At 59.5% G+C, this 16,980-nt stretch overlaps 1 protein-coding gene across 1 annotated transcript in view; it reads right to left on the bottom strand.

Moving 5' to 3' along the window:
* SLC35E2B (solute carrier family 35 member E2B) overlaps nt 1-16,980 on the bottom strand; it is a 27,663-nt gene that overhangs the window by 10,186 nt on the left and 497 nt on the right. The window contains 5 exon segments of the mRNA XM_059376232.1: nt 279-364; nt 2,280-2,400; nt 4,572-4,699; nt 5,125-5,260; nt 5,466-5,897. Coding sequence (XP_059232215.1) covers nt 279-364; nt 2,280-2,400; nt 4,572-4,699; nt 5,125-5,260; nt 5,466-5,787 — 793 coding nt within the window. The 5' untranslated portion in view covers nt 5,788-5,897.

The raw sequence follows: 16,980 nt of genomic DNA on the forward strand, positions 1-16,980 counted from the left end.
GCTGGAAACAGGAGGGGTTTTTCTTCCAAGTTACCACAAAGTAGTTTTATTTATTTACTTATTTGTTAAGGTTTATTTATTTTTTTAAGTAATCTCTACACCCAAAACGGGGCTCGAATCCACATCCTGAGATCAAGGGTCGCCTGCTCTTCGGACTGGGCTGGCCAGGCACCCCCTCCACAAAGTACTTTTAAAAGCCACGTTAGCCCACGTGGGAAAAGCATCAGGTCTGTAGGGGACCCTCGATTCAAAAGGGCAAGAAGTCCTCTCGGGCCAACAAAATGGAATTTCATGGGCAAGTGATACTTACGAGAATCTGTATTTGTCCCCACTGAGGAGCTTTTTTGAAAAAACATTTTGCAAACTAGAATAGAGGAAAGAAGAGATTATCAGGGGATGCCAGGAGTCAGCGTGGACCTCAGAGGACTCAGCACCTGCACCTTCCTCAGCGGTGACAATGACGGCAGCCCCTCGGGGACGGCCCCCGCCCAAGCACCACGAGCCAGGCCCACGCTGGGGGGTTCCTGGGTGTTGCTTCACTGGGGGGGGCATGACCAGCCCCTTTTACAGAAGGGTAAACTGAGGCACTCAGAAATTAAGCGGTGAGCCTGAGGGCCCCCAGCTGTTAGGGGTCAGAGGAGCCCAAAGTCCTGCTCTAAGTGCGTACGAAACCCTGCCCTGGACCGAGTTCCCATACATCAGTACCTGCCGCGGGCCAGGCCCCGGGGACGGACTGTGTGGGAGGGAGCGGACATCGGTCTGAGCTCTCGAAGACGCCAGTGGAAAAATAATGGACAAAACTCTGGAACGGAATAGACCCACCAGAGGAGAAGAGGAAACAGTACCCAGCTTGCCCAGGAACCAAGGGACTTATCACATCTACCGGGGACGCGACCCTCTGGGTCCCAGAAGCAGCAGGGGGTTTCATTTGATTTTGATGCAAAAACTTAGTTGAGGACAAGGTAAGACCAAAGCTCTGACTACAGAATTAGAAACCAGAACAACCGTCTGGGAAACAGCGGCAGTGTGGGTCAAGGGCCCTTGTCCAAGTTCACGGGCTCTGTGTCGCTGCTGGAATTCACCCTGATGATGTCAGACACTTCAATGCAGCCTCGTGTGAGGAGGCCCGCCCTGCACATCCAGACAAAGAGGCATTAATCCGCAGGCGCTTGGTGCCGCACCCGGAGGCGGTTATGGGGCCCAGGCTTCTGAGAGCCCCCCGTGCCAGCACGCGACGCTCACAGGACCACACACACAGAGGGAACGGAGCCAGACCCAGACCGAATGCACACTGAGGCTGTATTGGATTTCTAGGAGCTACATACGTAGAGGGGAAAAGCCAGAAGGAAATACATCTAAATGTCAGAAATGAAATTACAAGTGACTTTTAAACGTGTCCTTGGCCCAGCACCAGAAACCTCAGGGTGAGCCTGTCTGACTTCAACAGGTATGGCAACAATAAACTCCGTGTGTCTCTCTCTGCCTTCCCAGAAGCAGGACAGACCTGGTGCCAGTCAGGACTTCTCCAAGAGCAGGGCTAGCGGAGGCCTAGTATAGACATGGCATGGCAGCCCAGATGCAGGGCGGCCGCGCTCACTGATCTAAAGAGAACTCTGGGGACACCTGGGTGGCTCAGTTGGTTGAGCGGCTGCCTTCGGCTCAGGTCATGATCCCAGCGTCCTGGGATCGAGTCCCACGTTGGGCTCCTTGCTTGGCGGGGAGCCTGCTTCTCCCTCTGCCTCTGCCTGCCACTCTGTCTGCCTGTGCTTGCTCTCGCTTCTCTCTCTATGACAAGTAAATAAATAAAATCTTTAAAAAAAATAAAAAATAAAAAAAAAAAAATAAAGAGAACTCTGCAACACTGTCTGCCCCTCTTGCTGTAGGACGAGGAAACTCCCAGGCAGTACTTTCCCTCCGGCACCTGACTGGGGCTGCTCCGTTCCTAGAGCCACCCCTGGACACGGACCAGACACTGCCCCTTTGTTCCAGCCGCAAGACGGCCTCTTCCCCTTTGCTTGGCTGAGTGCGGACGGACATATGAAGCCACGTGGCACGCAAGCTAACTGTGTCCTTACAAGGAGTGTTCTTCAGACCAAGACCACGTGCTGTCCAACTCTGGCTTGTTTTCTGAGAAAAGACTGCCTTACTGGGACACAAACTATTTGATATTTCGGAAAAGCCAGCATCAGGTGTGTCCAGTGTGAATTATGGGATGTGACTCTGAGTTAATCTGGACTTGCACATCATCACCCTGACCACACCATGTGCCCTTGACTCACCAGTCCATGATGTTGGTGGACAACGCGGCTGAAAACCCCAGGACGTTGAAGCTTATCTCCGTGGCCGTGCACAGTGCCAGGCCCCCCATGATGGGGATGAGGGAGAGGTTGACCAGCAAGCCTGGAAAGGGCAAAATACACAGAAGGGAGGCTGCGTCAGTCCCCCCGCTGAAAATCTCTGCTGGGTGCCAAGGCTGTTTTCACGCCCCCCACGAAAGCTGCCAACTTCCACTTGTGTTAAAAAACCAGCAGTTAATGATTCTTTACACTGGAGAGAAACAACATCCACGTCCATGCCTGCTCCGAGCCCACCGCCCTCGCCCAGGCCGGGAACCTCACGAGGCTGTTCTCGGTGAGGCACGTCTGCAGGCCCACAGGCCAGATGCACGAGGCTGGGACCCCGCGCCCCGAAGCCCCGCCCTGCCCTGCCAGGCACGGCCGTGGCCCAAACTCTCCCTTGAGAACGAGCGCTCTGGACCAGTCCGTCTACACGGGGGGGCGGGGGCGGAGGCTGCTGAACGCCCCGGCGCAGGGGGTCTCCCGTCAGAAGCTGCACATGGTGAGGAGGCAACCTCTCTCGGCTCCGGCTTTGCCCTGGAGCCCTAGGAACAAACTTGAGGCGGAGCTGAAGGAAGTCCGTTGGGCAAAATGGAAAAGCACATTCGCTCTGGAAACCGGGCGTTGGGCCTCATGCTGCTTCAACACCGGGTCCCATTTTGTTTACTCTGAAATTCAGTTGACGAGGGAAGAAGTCTTCCGTGGAAGAGGTCCCCGCTGACCTTGGAGGACGATGGCCACCTCCCAGCACAGGACCATGCTGTCCAGGCTCCTGTCGCTAGGGAGCCCCCAGACACCAAGGAGCAGCCCCCAGGCCCACGCGGCTGCCAGGCTGAGAGCTGGAGGAAGGGAATCCGGCCTGGCAGGCCTTCCGCCTGCCAGCACCTTCTCGGTTTTCCAGCATATGGTCTTGGCCTCCCGTCTGCCCAGAAACGTCTGCTGCATGATGGACTGTACGTGTGAAAACCCAGAGAATGTGAGGCCACCAGCACCCTCTTGCCCTTAGAAGGACTTGGTCTGCTGTTGGGAGGCATCCACGGGGGTGGGCATGTGTGGGGTCTCAGGGGAGAGCCCAGGGATTTCCTGGGGTGCCCCCCGAGGCAGGCCCCACTTGCCCTCAGGTCTGAAGCCCCACAGGCCTCTCTGCCCCGAGTCCCAGCCACTGCTCGAGAATCCGCAGACACCGCGGTGGGAAGGGCATCATACATCGGGGTCCCTTTTGCGGGTGACCCTCAGCTCTGGAGCCCCGGCCCCCAGTCATTCTCCCCAACAGATTCTCTTTGCTACGTTTGTTTGTTCGCACTGTTCTGTACAAAACAGCTTAGAGCCACCACAGCTGGACGCCAAACCCTGCTGTTTTCACGTCACTGAAGGAAAGTTTGTGCAGCTGAGCAGCCCCCTGCCCCCGCCATGCAGTCCGCTTCATTTGTTTCTGGAGGCTTGTGATTTCTAGGGCTGCTGTTTACGCTGATCGGACTGTCTTAGCACCACCTCAAACGTGTGTGGTTCTGGACGCACACCTGCGAGGGGTCCAGCTGTGTACTCCCCCCTCCGCCACCCGCCACTGAAGCCAGTGTGTATCTGCATCTCCACGTCGATCAGCCCTGGCTTCAGATGAGAGGCCGCACAGGACACACTTCTTCCGCTCCCTGCTTGTCTCCACGGAACAATGCTGGATGGACCCTGTTTTCAAAGGCCGGTGGGAAGAGCAGGGACGTGTGTGTAATGTGTAGTTGGAAACAGTCTGCGGTCACTGAAGGTTGGAGATTTGTAATACATCAGCTTTTTGGCCCTTGTGGAAGACGAAGCCAGGCAGCTAAAAAGCAGGGAGGAGCAGGAGGCTGTCGGAGGAGCTCAGGAAGGACACAGGAGGCGGCCAGCCTGGGCAAGACTGCCGGGCGCACCAGCAGGGGATTGTCACCAGGCAGTCCCTTGCGTGACACAGAAGGCCATCTCACCTTCTGGGACGAGTGACTCCTCCCTTACTGGCTTCCTCCTTCCCTCCACAGCTTCTATGTACCCACCAGCCACGAGGCCTCTGCATATCCAAACAGCCTTGCCCTCCGCTGAGGCAAAGAAGCACTTGCTGGAGCAAGTGCCCGGGGCACTGTCGCTGCTCAGAGATGTTCTAGGACAGAAGTCAAGACGTCCACCTCGGAGAGGCGAGCCTCAGCGCCCGGCTGTGGCTGGGGAAGGGGGCAGAGGCAGGTGGGGGGGCGCCAGGAGGCTGCTCACCTGTGTACTCCCCCAGGATCATCCGGGACATGATCACAGTGAAAACGGGAGCAGAGCTCTTCACTGTCTCCGCAAACGAAACCGCCACATTCTTCAGGCTGACCAGACCCAAAACCACTGTCGCGAACCTGAAAATAAGCCCGAAGTGTCACTGTGATGGAGGCGGCCGCTTGTGGCGGCCCTGCTCCCCTCGGCTCCCCGTCCTGCCTGCCTCCCCCCGAAGACTTGGGTCTGGCCCTGCAGCGAGGGGCTCCGCGGCCCCAACAGCGAGGCGAGCTCCGCACGTTCAGGGTGGCAGGCCCAGGGAGAGGAGGGGTGTCACTCTCAAACCATTCTTAAGTAAGATCCATGGCAGTTCCAGAAGGAATCTGTTTGCATTCAGATCCACAAAACCAATACATTTGTCGTCCTAAAATCTAGACAGCCCTAGACCACATAAACTTTGCACTGAAAACACGCCTGTGATCACGGGTCTACAGCGTCCGTCGGCCAGCCTCCCACTCCCGGTGACAGCCATCTCCGCAGCACTCAACCAAAACGCCAGATCCCTTACCTCATGAGACCCACAAACAGCATGATCATGATGAAATTGGGTGGGTAAGAAAGCCGGGTTTTGTGCTGATACAAACAGCAAGGAACAAATATTTTAACGCAGCCGATGAATGTGGTTGACAGCATCTGCACGGCACCTGAGGGGACAGAACAGACTCGCCTCCCTTCCCGGCACGCAGGCGCACAGGGTGCGCTGCTCTGCGAGCCAGACACGGCCCGCGCCCCGCGCGCCCCCAATCCCCGGCGCTGGGCTCTTCCGAGTGCCTCTCACACGGACCCAGCAGCAACTGCGGGTTCCAGGGGCCTGGCCCGTACCCCCCGAAGGCCATGGACCTGCGCTACCTAGCATGCTGGGCTCCCCTTCCAGCAAGGACAGGATGTACTTGTTGAGGAAGAGGGTACAGAAGCTGAAGAAGAACCACAGCGTGAGGTAGAGCAGAGCCCGGGAGCTCCAGACGCCCAGCTCGGACTCGATGACGGTGGTCTCGGTGATGGTTATGGAGAGCACCTTCTCCTCGGGGGCTCCCTCGCTCCTGGTGAAAACAATTTTCTCGCTGCGGTGGCCCAAGAGGGAGCCCCAGGCAAGGAGCGGCTTCCCCCTGGGCTTGTCCTCGGGGCCGGGGGCCGGCTCTGCCGGCGCGAGGGGTTTTGCCGAAGCCGACATGCTGGTCTCCTCAGGACTGCGGGCAGCACAGGCCGGGCCGACTCCCAGCCGGAGGTCTGCGGGATGGAGAGTGCGCGGAGCACGACTCGGCTCTCCCTAGAGAGCGCGTGCTGAAACGTGAAGGAGAAGAACCGGCATTATTGATTGTGGCATCCTGACGTCCTTAAAAAGTGCTAAGCACGCAGCTGCAGAGCGCGGAAACACACATGCAATCCCAGCCTTCTTTCCGCCTCCAGGTGCCCGTCCGCTGCGCTGCCAGGACGGGCCCCGACAGCTCCTGTCTCCCCGCCCCAAGGGGCTGAAGACCAAAGGTTCCAGCAGCCCTTCCCCACGTGCCCACCATCTGCACAGAGGTCCCAGGAGGACCCCACCCAGGCTGCCGCCCTCCTGAAGCCATCTCAGGGGCTCTGCACCTGCCTGATCTGGGACCTGCCTAAGTCCCCGAGGACAGGCCTCGGCCCCAGCCTGCTCTGCGGGTCTCCGTGCCGCATCCGCACGCGCTCGCCTCACGGTTCATATTTTATCCTGCTTTCCCAGCTGTTCTTCACAGGAAGACGGCCCTGCCAGAGACACTGGCTTTTTAATCTGTCCACTGGGTTTTAAGTTACAATTCCTTTATTTTTCACCATAGACATTCTATTTGGTTCCACCTGGAACTGGTCTGCATTTCTCACTGCATCTTGTTCTTGTTTTTAACATAAAATTTTTTTTTTAAAGATTTTATTTATTTATTTGACAGACGGAAATCACAAGTAGGCAGAGGCAGGCAGAGAGAGAGGAGGAAGCAGGGCCCCCGCTGAGCAGAGAGCCCGATGCGGGACTCGATCCCAGGACCCTGGGATCATGACCTGAGCTGACGGCAGAGGCTTCACCCACCGAGCCATCCAGGCGCCCCTTAATGTAAAAATAATTTTTTTTTAAATAAACTTGACACCCAACAGGGGGCTCGAACTCACGACCCCAGGATCTCCGACGGAGCTGGCCAGGCACCCCGTGTCTTGCTCCTTCCTCCCTTCTTACGTCTTCTGGCTCAGGTCCTCTAAAGGCCCCGTACCCAAGACCTCAGCCAACACCTGGGCCTTATTCGCTGGGCTCTGGCTTTGGGGTTGTGTGTGGTGCACGTCAGTCACCTCCAGCAGATCCTGCATGCAGGGTCCTGTGCGCCCTGGGCCCAGACTGAGGGTTTGGGGTTTCTGTCACATGCCCCAGGAGGTCACTGGCCCAGGACCAATTTCATGCTACTTTCTCGACAAACCCTCAGCACAGCAAACCCATACCTGCTGGTCTCAGACCTACGGTCACGGCCTCTCCCCTAAGATCACAGGCTTAGGCAGACCTGGCTTCTCCAGTGGTGGGCAGGGAAGTTCTCCAAGTTCTTGCATTAAGCCGAGGCCCAGTGACAGCAGCCTGCCCTATCTCAGGAGGGCCAGGGTCCCACCTCCTTTCCCAGAGACGTCAGACCCACGTCCCCAGCCAGCCTCAAGCGGGCTGCACACCAGACTTCCCGTTCCCTCGGTTTCTGACACCTGGGCTTTCCTCTTGTCAGTCACACATCTAGAAGGACATCCACCCTACTTTACCCCTGGCTCCTGGCGTGGGCGGCAGGGGGCATCTGGGGGCTAAGTCGGCCTGCACCCCGGCCCCCCAGCAGGACCTCCCGTGGGCGTACACGCTGCCCGCCCCACTTCTCTCCTGCTCATCTGCAGACAAGTGCTCAAGGGCTCCTCAAATTTAAGACCTGAATTTCCGCACGCCCGGAAGCCGGCTTTGGTCCTGCCCCCAGGCGCCGGCGACACCAGGGACTCTAGCCATCCTCCCTCTGCCTTGCCTTGGCCCCCGGCACTCCTGGCTCAGTCCCCCACGAGCTCCGCGCCACAGCCCTGCGTCGCACCCTGGCTGCCCACATGCATCCCAACCGTGGCTACACCCTACCCCAAATGCACTGCAGATCACAACGGGGTGTGCCTGGCCCTTCCAGGGGCTCCCATGCCCCCATCAGGACGAGCCCTTCGCCACTGAGGGCCCTGAGACTGCGGCCCGCGCAGGCTCCTCTTCCCCCGCCCAGTCCCACTGTTTCGTTCGGGGCGATGAGGTGCTCTGTGCAGCTAGGACTGGCCAGGCCGGAGGGGATGTGGGGGGTCCGCCACCCCCACCACTCCGGCTTGGAACCAGGGACTGGCTGCAAGTGCAGATTGAATGCAGGGAGTCTAAGACCAGAGAGAGTATCCGCCCCCCACCAAGGGTCCCCAGGTCCCAGACCTTGGCTCCTTGCCCCTCCCCACCTCTGTAGGCTCTGCCTTCTCAGGAAAGCCTCCTTGTCCGGGCCAAATCCCAAGTTCGAGGCCCCTAGCACTACCAGGTCCTGCTCCCCAAAGGCCCCATCACAGTGGCGGTCGCAGGTGCCGTGGCTGATTGCAAAGCTCAGCTGTTTGCAGGGCACAGAGGCTCCGGAAACAGCCACAGACCAACACACCCGGCGAAGAGCGTGCGGCGGGTAACTGACCCCTTCCAGGCCAAGCACCCCTCCCACTGGGCTTCCACCAGAGAAACTCACTCTCCTTCTCCTAAAGTCCATGTCATGTCCCCCCAAGAAGCCCCAGGACCAGGCGCTTCTGAGGGCCAGATCTTCCCTGCGCCATGTCTGCTTGTGGTCAGAGGTTTAAGAAACTGGAAACCACCACTCGATGGCCCACATACTCCCATATAAAGACCTTCAACAAGATGTTGGTTTTCAGTCAAGGAGAGCCCGCACACGTGGTTCCACACAGCTAGGGTTCCGCTCTCGTGCCTGAACCCCAGTGAACGCACCGCCATGCCACCAGGAATGTTATGGGAGCGTCTCTTCACGTGTCTCTGTCACATCGGTGCTTGGCAGTGACTGCTTGGTCAGGGGCGCCCACAACACAGAAGAGTCACACCGCTGACTGCCCCGACCACCCACCCTTGGTTCCCCCATGTCTGGGTGCTCTGCTCCTGGGGGGGTCCCATGGGAAGCACCCGAACAGAGCCCCCCACCCGAGCAGAGGTCCTCCGTGCTGGCTGCACGCTCACGCGCCCGAGCTCCCAGAGCTGATAGAAAGTGGCCCGTCTCTGCGCAGACCAGTGAGGTCGGAACACTGCGGGCACAGCCCAAGCACCAGAATGATTTCTAGCTTCTGGGCTGATCGAATGCGGCCAAGCAGACGGCCAAGCAGAGAGCCACCATGGGGGTGGGAGGCACTCCCTCCAAGGAGCCCGCGGTTCTGTCACCGACAGTCCCAGGCTGGAAACACCCAGCAGGACACACAAACCGAACCACTGTCTCCGCGAGTGACAAGAAATGATAAAAGCAGAGACCCACGGGCGTGTGGCAGAGGCTGCCTGCGGCAACAAGTGGTCCTGGGGGACCCGTGTGTGATGCTCACACAAGTCGCCAGAAGATGCGGGGTTAACGTAGCATTTTTTTAAAAGAAGATTTTATTTGACAGAGAGAGATCACAAGCAGGCGGAGAGGCAGGCAGGGGGAGAGAGAAGCAGGCTCCCCGCTGAGCAGGGAGCCCGATGCGGGGCTCAATCCCAAGACCCTGAGATCATGACCTGAGCCGAAGGCAGAGGCTGAACCCACTGAGCCCCCCAGACGCCCCAACGTAGCATTTCTTACAAGACTTACTGATTTAACTGAGAGCGCGCGCGCACAAGCACGAGAAGGGGGAGTGGCGGGGGGGGGGTGGGAGAAGCAGGCTCCCCGCAGAGCACGGAGCCCCAGTGCAGAATGACCCCAGGACCCCAAGGTTAAGCCCTGCGCCGAAATCAAGAGCTGGACACTTGACGGACCGAGCCACCCGGGTGTCCCAGCATTTGTTAGTAGCAAAACACAACCTAAACATCTCCTGAAGGAGAAACCGATCCCGGCACATCACGGGACCAAGGCCTTTGCCACAAGAGCCAAAGGGCAATCTTAAAAGGGCTGGAGGTCTGAAATGACAGCACCAAGCACAGAGGGCAGGACACACTGTGGTTCCCTGCAAGGCGGCCAAACATGCCAAACACCCAATACTGACTCGAAACAAAAATGTAAAAAGTTCTGGAAAAGAGCAGGGACCAGGGAGCCCGGGCCAGAGTTCATGGGGCGGGGGCACGGCAAGGACAGGCCGGGGAAACCAAACGGCGCAGCCAAGTGCAAGCATGTGCGCAGGGAGGCATCGCGCTGTCTTCCAGACTGTTCGATAAGCTCGGATTTGTGCATGCAGAAGAACCCCGTGCGCCAGAAAGCGGTTCTCCCAGAGCCTCAGCTGACGTTCCCAAGCCCCAGCACCTACACGAACGACGCTTGCTTAGGCCAGAGCCCGTTCGGTTAGAGCCAAACCTTCCTTTCTCTGACGGATTCAGAGTTCACCAGACCAGCTTCCAGTGAGGAAGGCGGGGAAGGTTAGGGCGGACGGCCCCTGCCAGGGGACAGAACTTGCCTGCCCCTCCCCAGCCCCCTGCAGCCTGGCGTGCAGCCCCCCGGACCAGACTTCAGAGTGTGAGGGCCTCTCCCGGTAACCGCGGGTCGCCTCACTCACCATCTGCCCCTTGGTGACCAGGTCCCCCTGGCTGCCCAGGAGCTGTCTCCCGTGCACTTTCCCCGCCTTCCACCCACACAGAGGCAGCCACCAGGCTTCTGGGGTGGACTGCAGCCGGGGCTGGAGACCCGGAGGTCCCGTCACACCAACCAGCAGACAACACACCAGTGCTCCCTTGCCCCATGTCCAGAACAGTGCCCGGAATCCCAAGGCAAATGCTCAGGCCACAGGACACACACACCTTCCGGCGCGAGCTCTTCTCATGACCACCAGCCTCTCCACAGACAGCCCACCCAGCTCGGCGATGAAGCAATGGGACAGCCGGGCCCAGGGACGGAGAGATCCCAGGCCTCATATGCAGCGGGCTGAGGGGCAGCAGACCTGCAAGTGTGCGTGGTTTCCACACCACGTCCAAAGATGAGAGCAGGCCTGGAGCAGGCTACGGCGTCACAGACCCTTCACGTCCAAAGACTCACTAATCACACCTGGATTCCCACTGCTCGTGTGCTTTTATTCGGAGACAGAAACCCACAGAGGAGGGGGAGGGAAGCAAGAAAGGAAGCATGTCAAGGAGCTTGGCCAGGAGAGTGGCCGCACTCAGACTCCTCCTGGAGCTCTGGGGGCCCTGGATCGGGGGCTGGAACAGGCCTCGGTCGACAGCGAAAGCAGTGACAGAGGACCACAGAGGGGCCAGGCAGCACCTCCCCGCTTCCGACAGGAGACCAGATGATTCTTCTCTGGAGAATTCAACAAGTGAAGGACAGACCCGGAGTATGGAAATCAGGGCCCCAAGGAGAGCCTTGGATAGAGAACGCAGCCAGGAGAAGAGCCAGGCCGGACGCTGGAGGAAGTATCTGGAAGGAGGGAGAGAAGGCAGAGGTAGGTCCCAGGAAGGAGGCCAGAGAGACGAAGCGCTCAGCGACCAGGAGACGCCACCAGAAAAGGGGCCATGGAGATCACGGGCAGGGCAGAAGCGAAATCTCACCAGAGGCTCCCAGGAAGCTCCAACTCAGGGCAGGAAGCCCCCCAAAAAGCAGCCAGGGGTGCCTGAGGCCGGTGGGCCCAGCCACACCCACAGCCGCTGGTGGCAGAAGCAATAGGCTCTGGAGAAAATCTTGCTCAATTCAGGCTTGAAGACCTTGGCAGCTGATCAATGGATACGGGTCAAAAATCAAAGGTTACCTGGAGAGGGTGGCCAGTGGGGGAGGAGCACCTGCCTGGTGGCTCCAGGGAGGGACAGACAGAGCCCAAAGGCTGCAGGTCCACAGGACACGCCCAAGACACCATCAGGGATAAATGTTCTGAGAGGAGTCACCCCACGGCCTCGCTGTAACAAGGCCGTGTTTGCATCCAAACCGCTCCCTCCCAGGGGCCAACGCATCATGGAAGGGAGGAGTGACTTTACCCTGAGACACTGGCGGACACTAACCCCAACCCAGCGACCAAAGTTGAAAATACTCCAGACAGAGTGCCGTCCTGTTTGCCCTGACCCGACGGACTAGGAAGAACGTGGCACGGCTGTGGATTTCGTGCCGCGGACACGTGACCACAAATCTAGTCGAGGGAACATGTCAGACAAACACCAAAGTACACAGGGCACAAAGGTCAAGGACTGGAGACCACGGGGACACGGCCACTGACTGGAGACCACGGGGACACGGCCACTGAATGCAGGTCGCACGCAGATCGGACTGCATGCCCGAGAAGGGCCCCCAGCGGCATTTAGGCCTGCGGCCTGCAGATGAGCTGCTGGTTCTGTCGGGACGTCCGGATGGAACGCCGCTCCCGGGCCGCTTCCCCGGTCTCGCTGAGGCCGTGGGGGACGGGACGGGGACGGGAGGGGGCCGAGGGAACGGCGTACAGGTAGGGTGCTTTCCTCTGTCAGTCTACAAGTTCCTCAAACTGAAAACTGAAAAATCTAGAATACGAAACAACTCAGTTGGTGGGTCACACAGAAATGACAGAACTGAAAAAAGTTACTGCATTCGAGAAAAATGTCTGAGGAAATTATCTGGAATGCAGCAAAGAGGTATGAAATCCGTGGGTACGGACAGTAACCGGGTATGGAAAAAATCACAAGAATGGAAGTTCCAGCAGAGAAGCAGGGAAGACCGGCGATCTAAAGAGAGAAGCTGGGTACCAGGCTGGTTTGGCGGGGGGCATGCGGCTCTCGGTCTTGGGGTCATGGGTCTGAGCCCCACTCTGAGGGACTCAAAACAAATAAATTCAGAGATGACAAGCAAGCAAGTCCGATCTTGACATGGAGCAACAAGAGATGCGGGAGGAGAAGCCCGAGCCCGAGCCAGAGGAGATGGGTGGCGGCGGCGGAGACCGTGCGCAGAGGGACCGAGACGGACCCCAGTTCTCGAACGCCCCTGTTCAGAGAGCTACGGCTTCTGCAACTAGATTAATGTCCCACATGCTTAAAAAACAAACATAAACCTCTGAGGTGCGACACGAACAGAACCAGGCCGCGCATCAAGTAAAGCACATCAGCGCGCTGAAGTGCGGAGACAAAACGCACCCACGTACCTTCTGAACGGTCTGCAGAATGCGTGTGCTCAGATTAGACACAGACAGAACCCCGACAGTGAACTCAGATGGCGGGCTTTGTTACGCACTCATGGCTCAGGGGTTCTGGACTGAGCAGTGACAATTCTGTGGCTACTGGGAGTGAGACCTCAGTGTGCCTCCGGACACAGCACGGACGCAGAGTGGAGGAGAGTGCGGCGGGCTGAGCTGGTAGGGCTGACGAAGGAGTCGGGCATCGGCACCCGTGGGTACGGACAGGCGGAGCCACACATAGCACGCCTGTCCACAGTCCACGCATCTCTGCATCTGCTACATCATCTGGCCACTGAGGGCCCAGAGGCAGTGACAGCCCAGCCACAGTGAGCACCCTGTCCTGGTCTTCTTTCTAAATCTCATTCTCCACGGAAATAACCAGCCCCCACAGAGAAGTGGCCAATTTCAGGGCTCGGGCATTAGCTGGGCCAGAGGAAGGGCAAGTGTTCAGACACCGGCAGGACAGGTCACAGGACACAGAAGCACCCGTGCCAACGCCCTCGGGAGGAACCCAGGGGCAGCGTGAGAGTGAGTGAGTAGGGGCAGCACACGATCAGAACCCACTGAGTAAGATCAACCCGAACAGCCACGGCAATAACTGGGGAAGAGAACACCCTTGTGTACAGGACAAAGTCAGCGGGCTGACGTAAAAGGGAGGCAAAATTAGAAAATCACCATCCGGCCACCTTCCTCAGGATCCCATGAACCACTGTGTCCCGGAGACCTTCAGCTAGAGAAAGCCTTGCCCGTGTGCACAAGACACATTTAAGCACGTCCACAGCAGAAACCCAGCCATCTGTCCACAAGAGGACCAACACGTCAGGCAGGGGATGTTCACCTGATGCCACATGGAACAGTAAAAACAGGTAACACACAGCAACACACCATCGGAGGTGAGTGACAGGAAGGTTGAAATCCCGATGATCAGCCGTGAGCCTGCAGTTCAGACTGAACAGAACCCCTGCTCCAGGGTGCAGTGAAGACCCCGAGTGACTGCCGGGCATGACCCACCGCAGCCACGGGTTGGCAGGTCCTGAGCTCAGGTCACACTCACTACCGGGTCGCAGAGGCCTTCCTGGATTCCAACTCACCGTCCCCAAGGCCTGTTCCTCTTGCATAGACCACGTGATCCAAGCTTTCAGAGGGAAGCAATTCTTGTCCTGCAGACACTGATGGTCAGCAACCCTCATCTGACCTAGAGCTGGCTTTGAGAGCCAACGGCACTCTGAGTCAGCCTGGAAACAAGGCGGAGCACCGGCTCCCCCAGCTCACTGGGGTAACGGTCTGAACTGTCTCCCTTTCAGACTAGAGCACAAAGAACGAGAAGCCGGAACCCTCCCCGACCAGCGACAGAGTAAGTGCTTCATGAACCGTCTGCACTAGGCCAGGGAGCAGCTCTTCTCTCCGGCCCAGAGCTGACCTCAGAACGTGCAGGACTAAAAGGAAACCAGGTCTAATGAGATGTGGTGACACCACAAGAAACAAACATGGTACATCGTAACTTTGTCTGAGTGCCTAATAATGAGTCCTAAACAGGGGTCAGGATACCGGGGCCCCGCGGGCTGGGGGGCCACGCTGGGGGCGCGGGCCGTGTGCTCGGACCCGGGGCTCCTTGCGCTGAAACTCCCCGGGCGCAGGGCCCCGAGGCGGCCGAACCGGGTAACCGACGCCGCGTCCAGCCTGGGGCCCAAAGGGGCCCCGGTGTCCTTGCAGTGAGGGGCAGCCAGGAAGGTGCCCAGGCTCCAAAACGGAGACAAAGGCACGGGTGCTGCTCCTGTCACCATGAAGAGAAGCTCAGCTGGAGGCTGATGAAAATAAAGATGTCCGTGTTTCCCCAGCCAGTTCTGCAGAATCCTAAATCCCAAGGCTCACAGCCTGAGGTTAAGAATCCCAGTTCTAGGGGCGCCTGGGTGGCTCAGTTGGTTTAGCGACTGCCTTTGGCTCAGGTCATGATCTTGGAGTCCTGGGATGGAGTCTTGCATCAGGCTCCCTGCTCTGCCCCTCCCCCCTCTCATGTTGTCTCTCTCTCTCTAAAGTAATAAATAAAATCTTTAAAAAAAAAAGAATCGGGCGCCTGGGTGGCTCAGTGGATTAAGCCGCTGCCTTCGGCTCAGGTCATGATCTCAGTGTCCTGGGATCGAGCCCCGCATCGGGCTCTTTGCTCAGTGGGGAGCCTGCTTCTCTCTCTCTCTCTGCCTGCCTCTCTGCCTACTTGTAATTTCTCTCTCTGTCAAATAAATAAATAAAATCTTAAAAAAAAAAAAAAAAAAGAATCCCAGTCCTAGGACAAGCGACTCAAGATGTTCTCAAACACCGGGTAAGGAAATCTAGATTGGTTCAACCTGTCAGCAGGGCGTTTTAGAGAAGACGTACGGGGTTTTACACAGTAGACCGTCTCTGGGAATCTCTTCCGAACCAACAACGGGCCGAAGGTCTTGCGGGACCTCTGTGCACAGTGGGGCAGACCCACAGCTTCGTCTCTCATGCTGAGACACTGGGCCCTACTGGAGTATCCAATAGGGAGCCACGAGTCACACGCTGGCCTGTTACCAAGGGGACATAATGTAGTCTGACAACTTTAGACAAAAAACATTTGTCATAGATTAAGTGTCGCTGAGTTCGGAGACCTCTGCACCAACGGCTCTGATGTAAACCAATGACTGGGAGGAACCTAGACCGGGTTAGGGCTGCAGGCAATTCTGGGAGGCGGAGTCCCACACTCGGTTGTTTCTCTCGTTTCTAATTCATTACCTTGAAAGTGGCTTCTTTCATCCCGAATCCCTTCTATCCCCACTGCTAAGGCTCCTTACGTGCGGTTCACTACACTGTCTTCCGCTTTAAATCGCCCCTCTCCGGTTCCGGCACCTGCACAAGTCCTCTCCAACCCCGGCCCGAGGACAAGGCACCGAACAAGACTCCGCCTCCGGACCGGCTTTTTCTCCCTTTCCCGGCAGCGGAGAGCAATGCGTCAGGGGCTGAAGCGGGCGGACTGCGAGGGAATCGGGGGACGCGGCCCAGCCAACCCGGGGGAGAAGTCATCTGAGGCCCGGAGCGAACCGACAGGCCGCGGGCACCGGCCCTGGGCCCGAGCTCGGCCGCCGCACAGCGGAGTCTCCCACAGCCCGAGGCGGGAGAGACATCAATCCTGGGCGGCCGGACCTTTGGGCCCCAGGCCGGACGCGGCGTCGGTTACCCGGTTCGGCCGCCTCGGGGCCCTGCGCCCGGGGAGTTTCAGCGCAAGGAGCCCCGGGTCCGAGCACACGGCCCGCGCCCCCAGCGCGGCCCCCCAGCCCGCGGGGCCCCGGCAGCCAGGAAGGGCGGACGCGGGTGCGCCCCGCGGGGGCCGCGCCTTCGGACCAGCGAGGCGGGGCGGGAGCGGGAGCGGGATGAGCGCGGAGGAGGGCCGACCCCGCGAGGTGGGGAGCGCCGGCCGAGCCACCGGCCCCAGGGCTCTCTGAGGAGGGGTCCGCCCGGGGACGCGAGCGCGAAGGCACGCGGTGGGCCGGGGCTTCCCGTAGGCGGGGGCTGGCGCAGGCTGGCGGGCTCGGGCCCGGGGCGCGACAGGCGACCCCCGGCGGCCCCCTCGCCGCTTTCCCCTCCGCGTGCTCCGCGTGCCGGCCGCCCTCCCGCAAACACACGACCCGGAGCGGTGGCATCGGGGCTCTCCCGACCGCCGCTTCCCGGGAAGCCAGCCGGGGCCCAGAGCGGCCTCCCCGCGCCCCGGAGTCGCGCGCCCCAGCCCCGACTCCGCCGCGGGCCTGGGGGACCCGGCCTGGGGCTCGCCCGCAGCCCCTGCCCCGCGCCGCGGCCTCGGCACCCACCGGTCGCAGCAGGGCCGCGGGCCGACAGCCGGCGGGGGGTCTCCGTGCGCCGCCGCCCGCGGGCATCGCCGACGCGCGCCGCCCGAGCCGCGGACAGGCGCCCACCCCGGGGCTGGCTCCGCGCGCGCCGCCAGGGTCGCCTCGGGCCCCTCCCCGCGAGCCGGGCTCGGAGACCCGCCGCCCGCCTCCGGGAGGGCCGAGCTCCCCGCGCTGCGCGGGCCGGGGGCGCGGCGCCACCCCGACCCCGGCGACCCCGCCCCACG

The sequence above is a fragment of the Mustela nigripes genome, chromosome 14 (assembly GCF_022355385.1).
Source record: "Mustela nigripes isolate SB6536 chromosome 14, MUSNIG.SB6536, whole genome shotgun sequence".
Lineage (NCBI taxonomy): Eukaryota > Metazoa > Chordata > Mammalia > Carnivora > Mustelidae > Mustela > Mustela nigripes.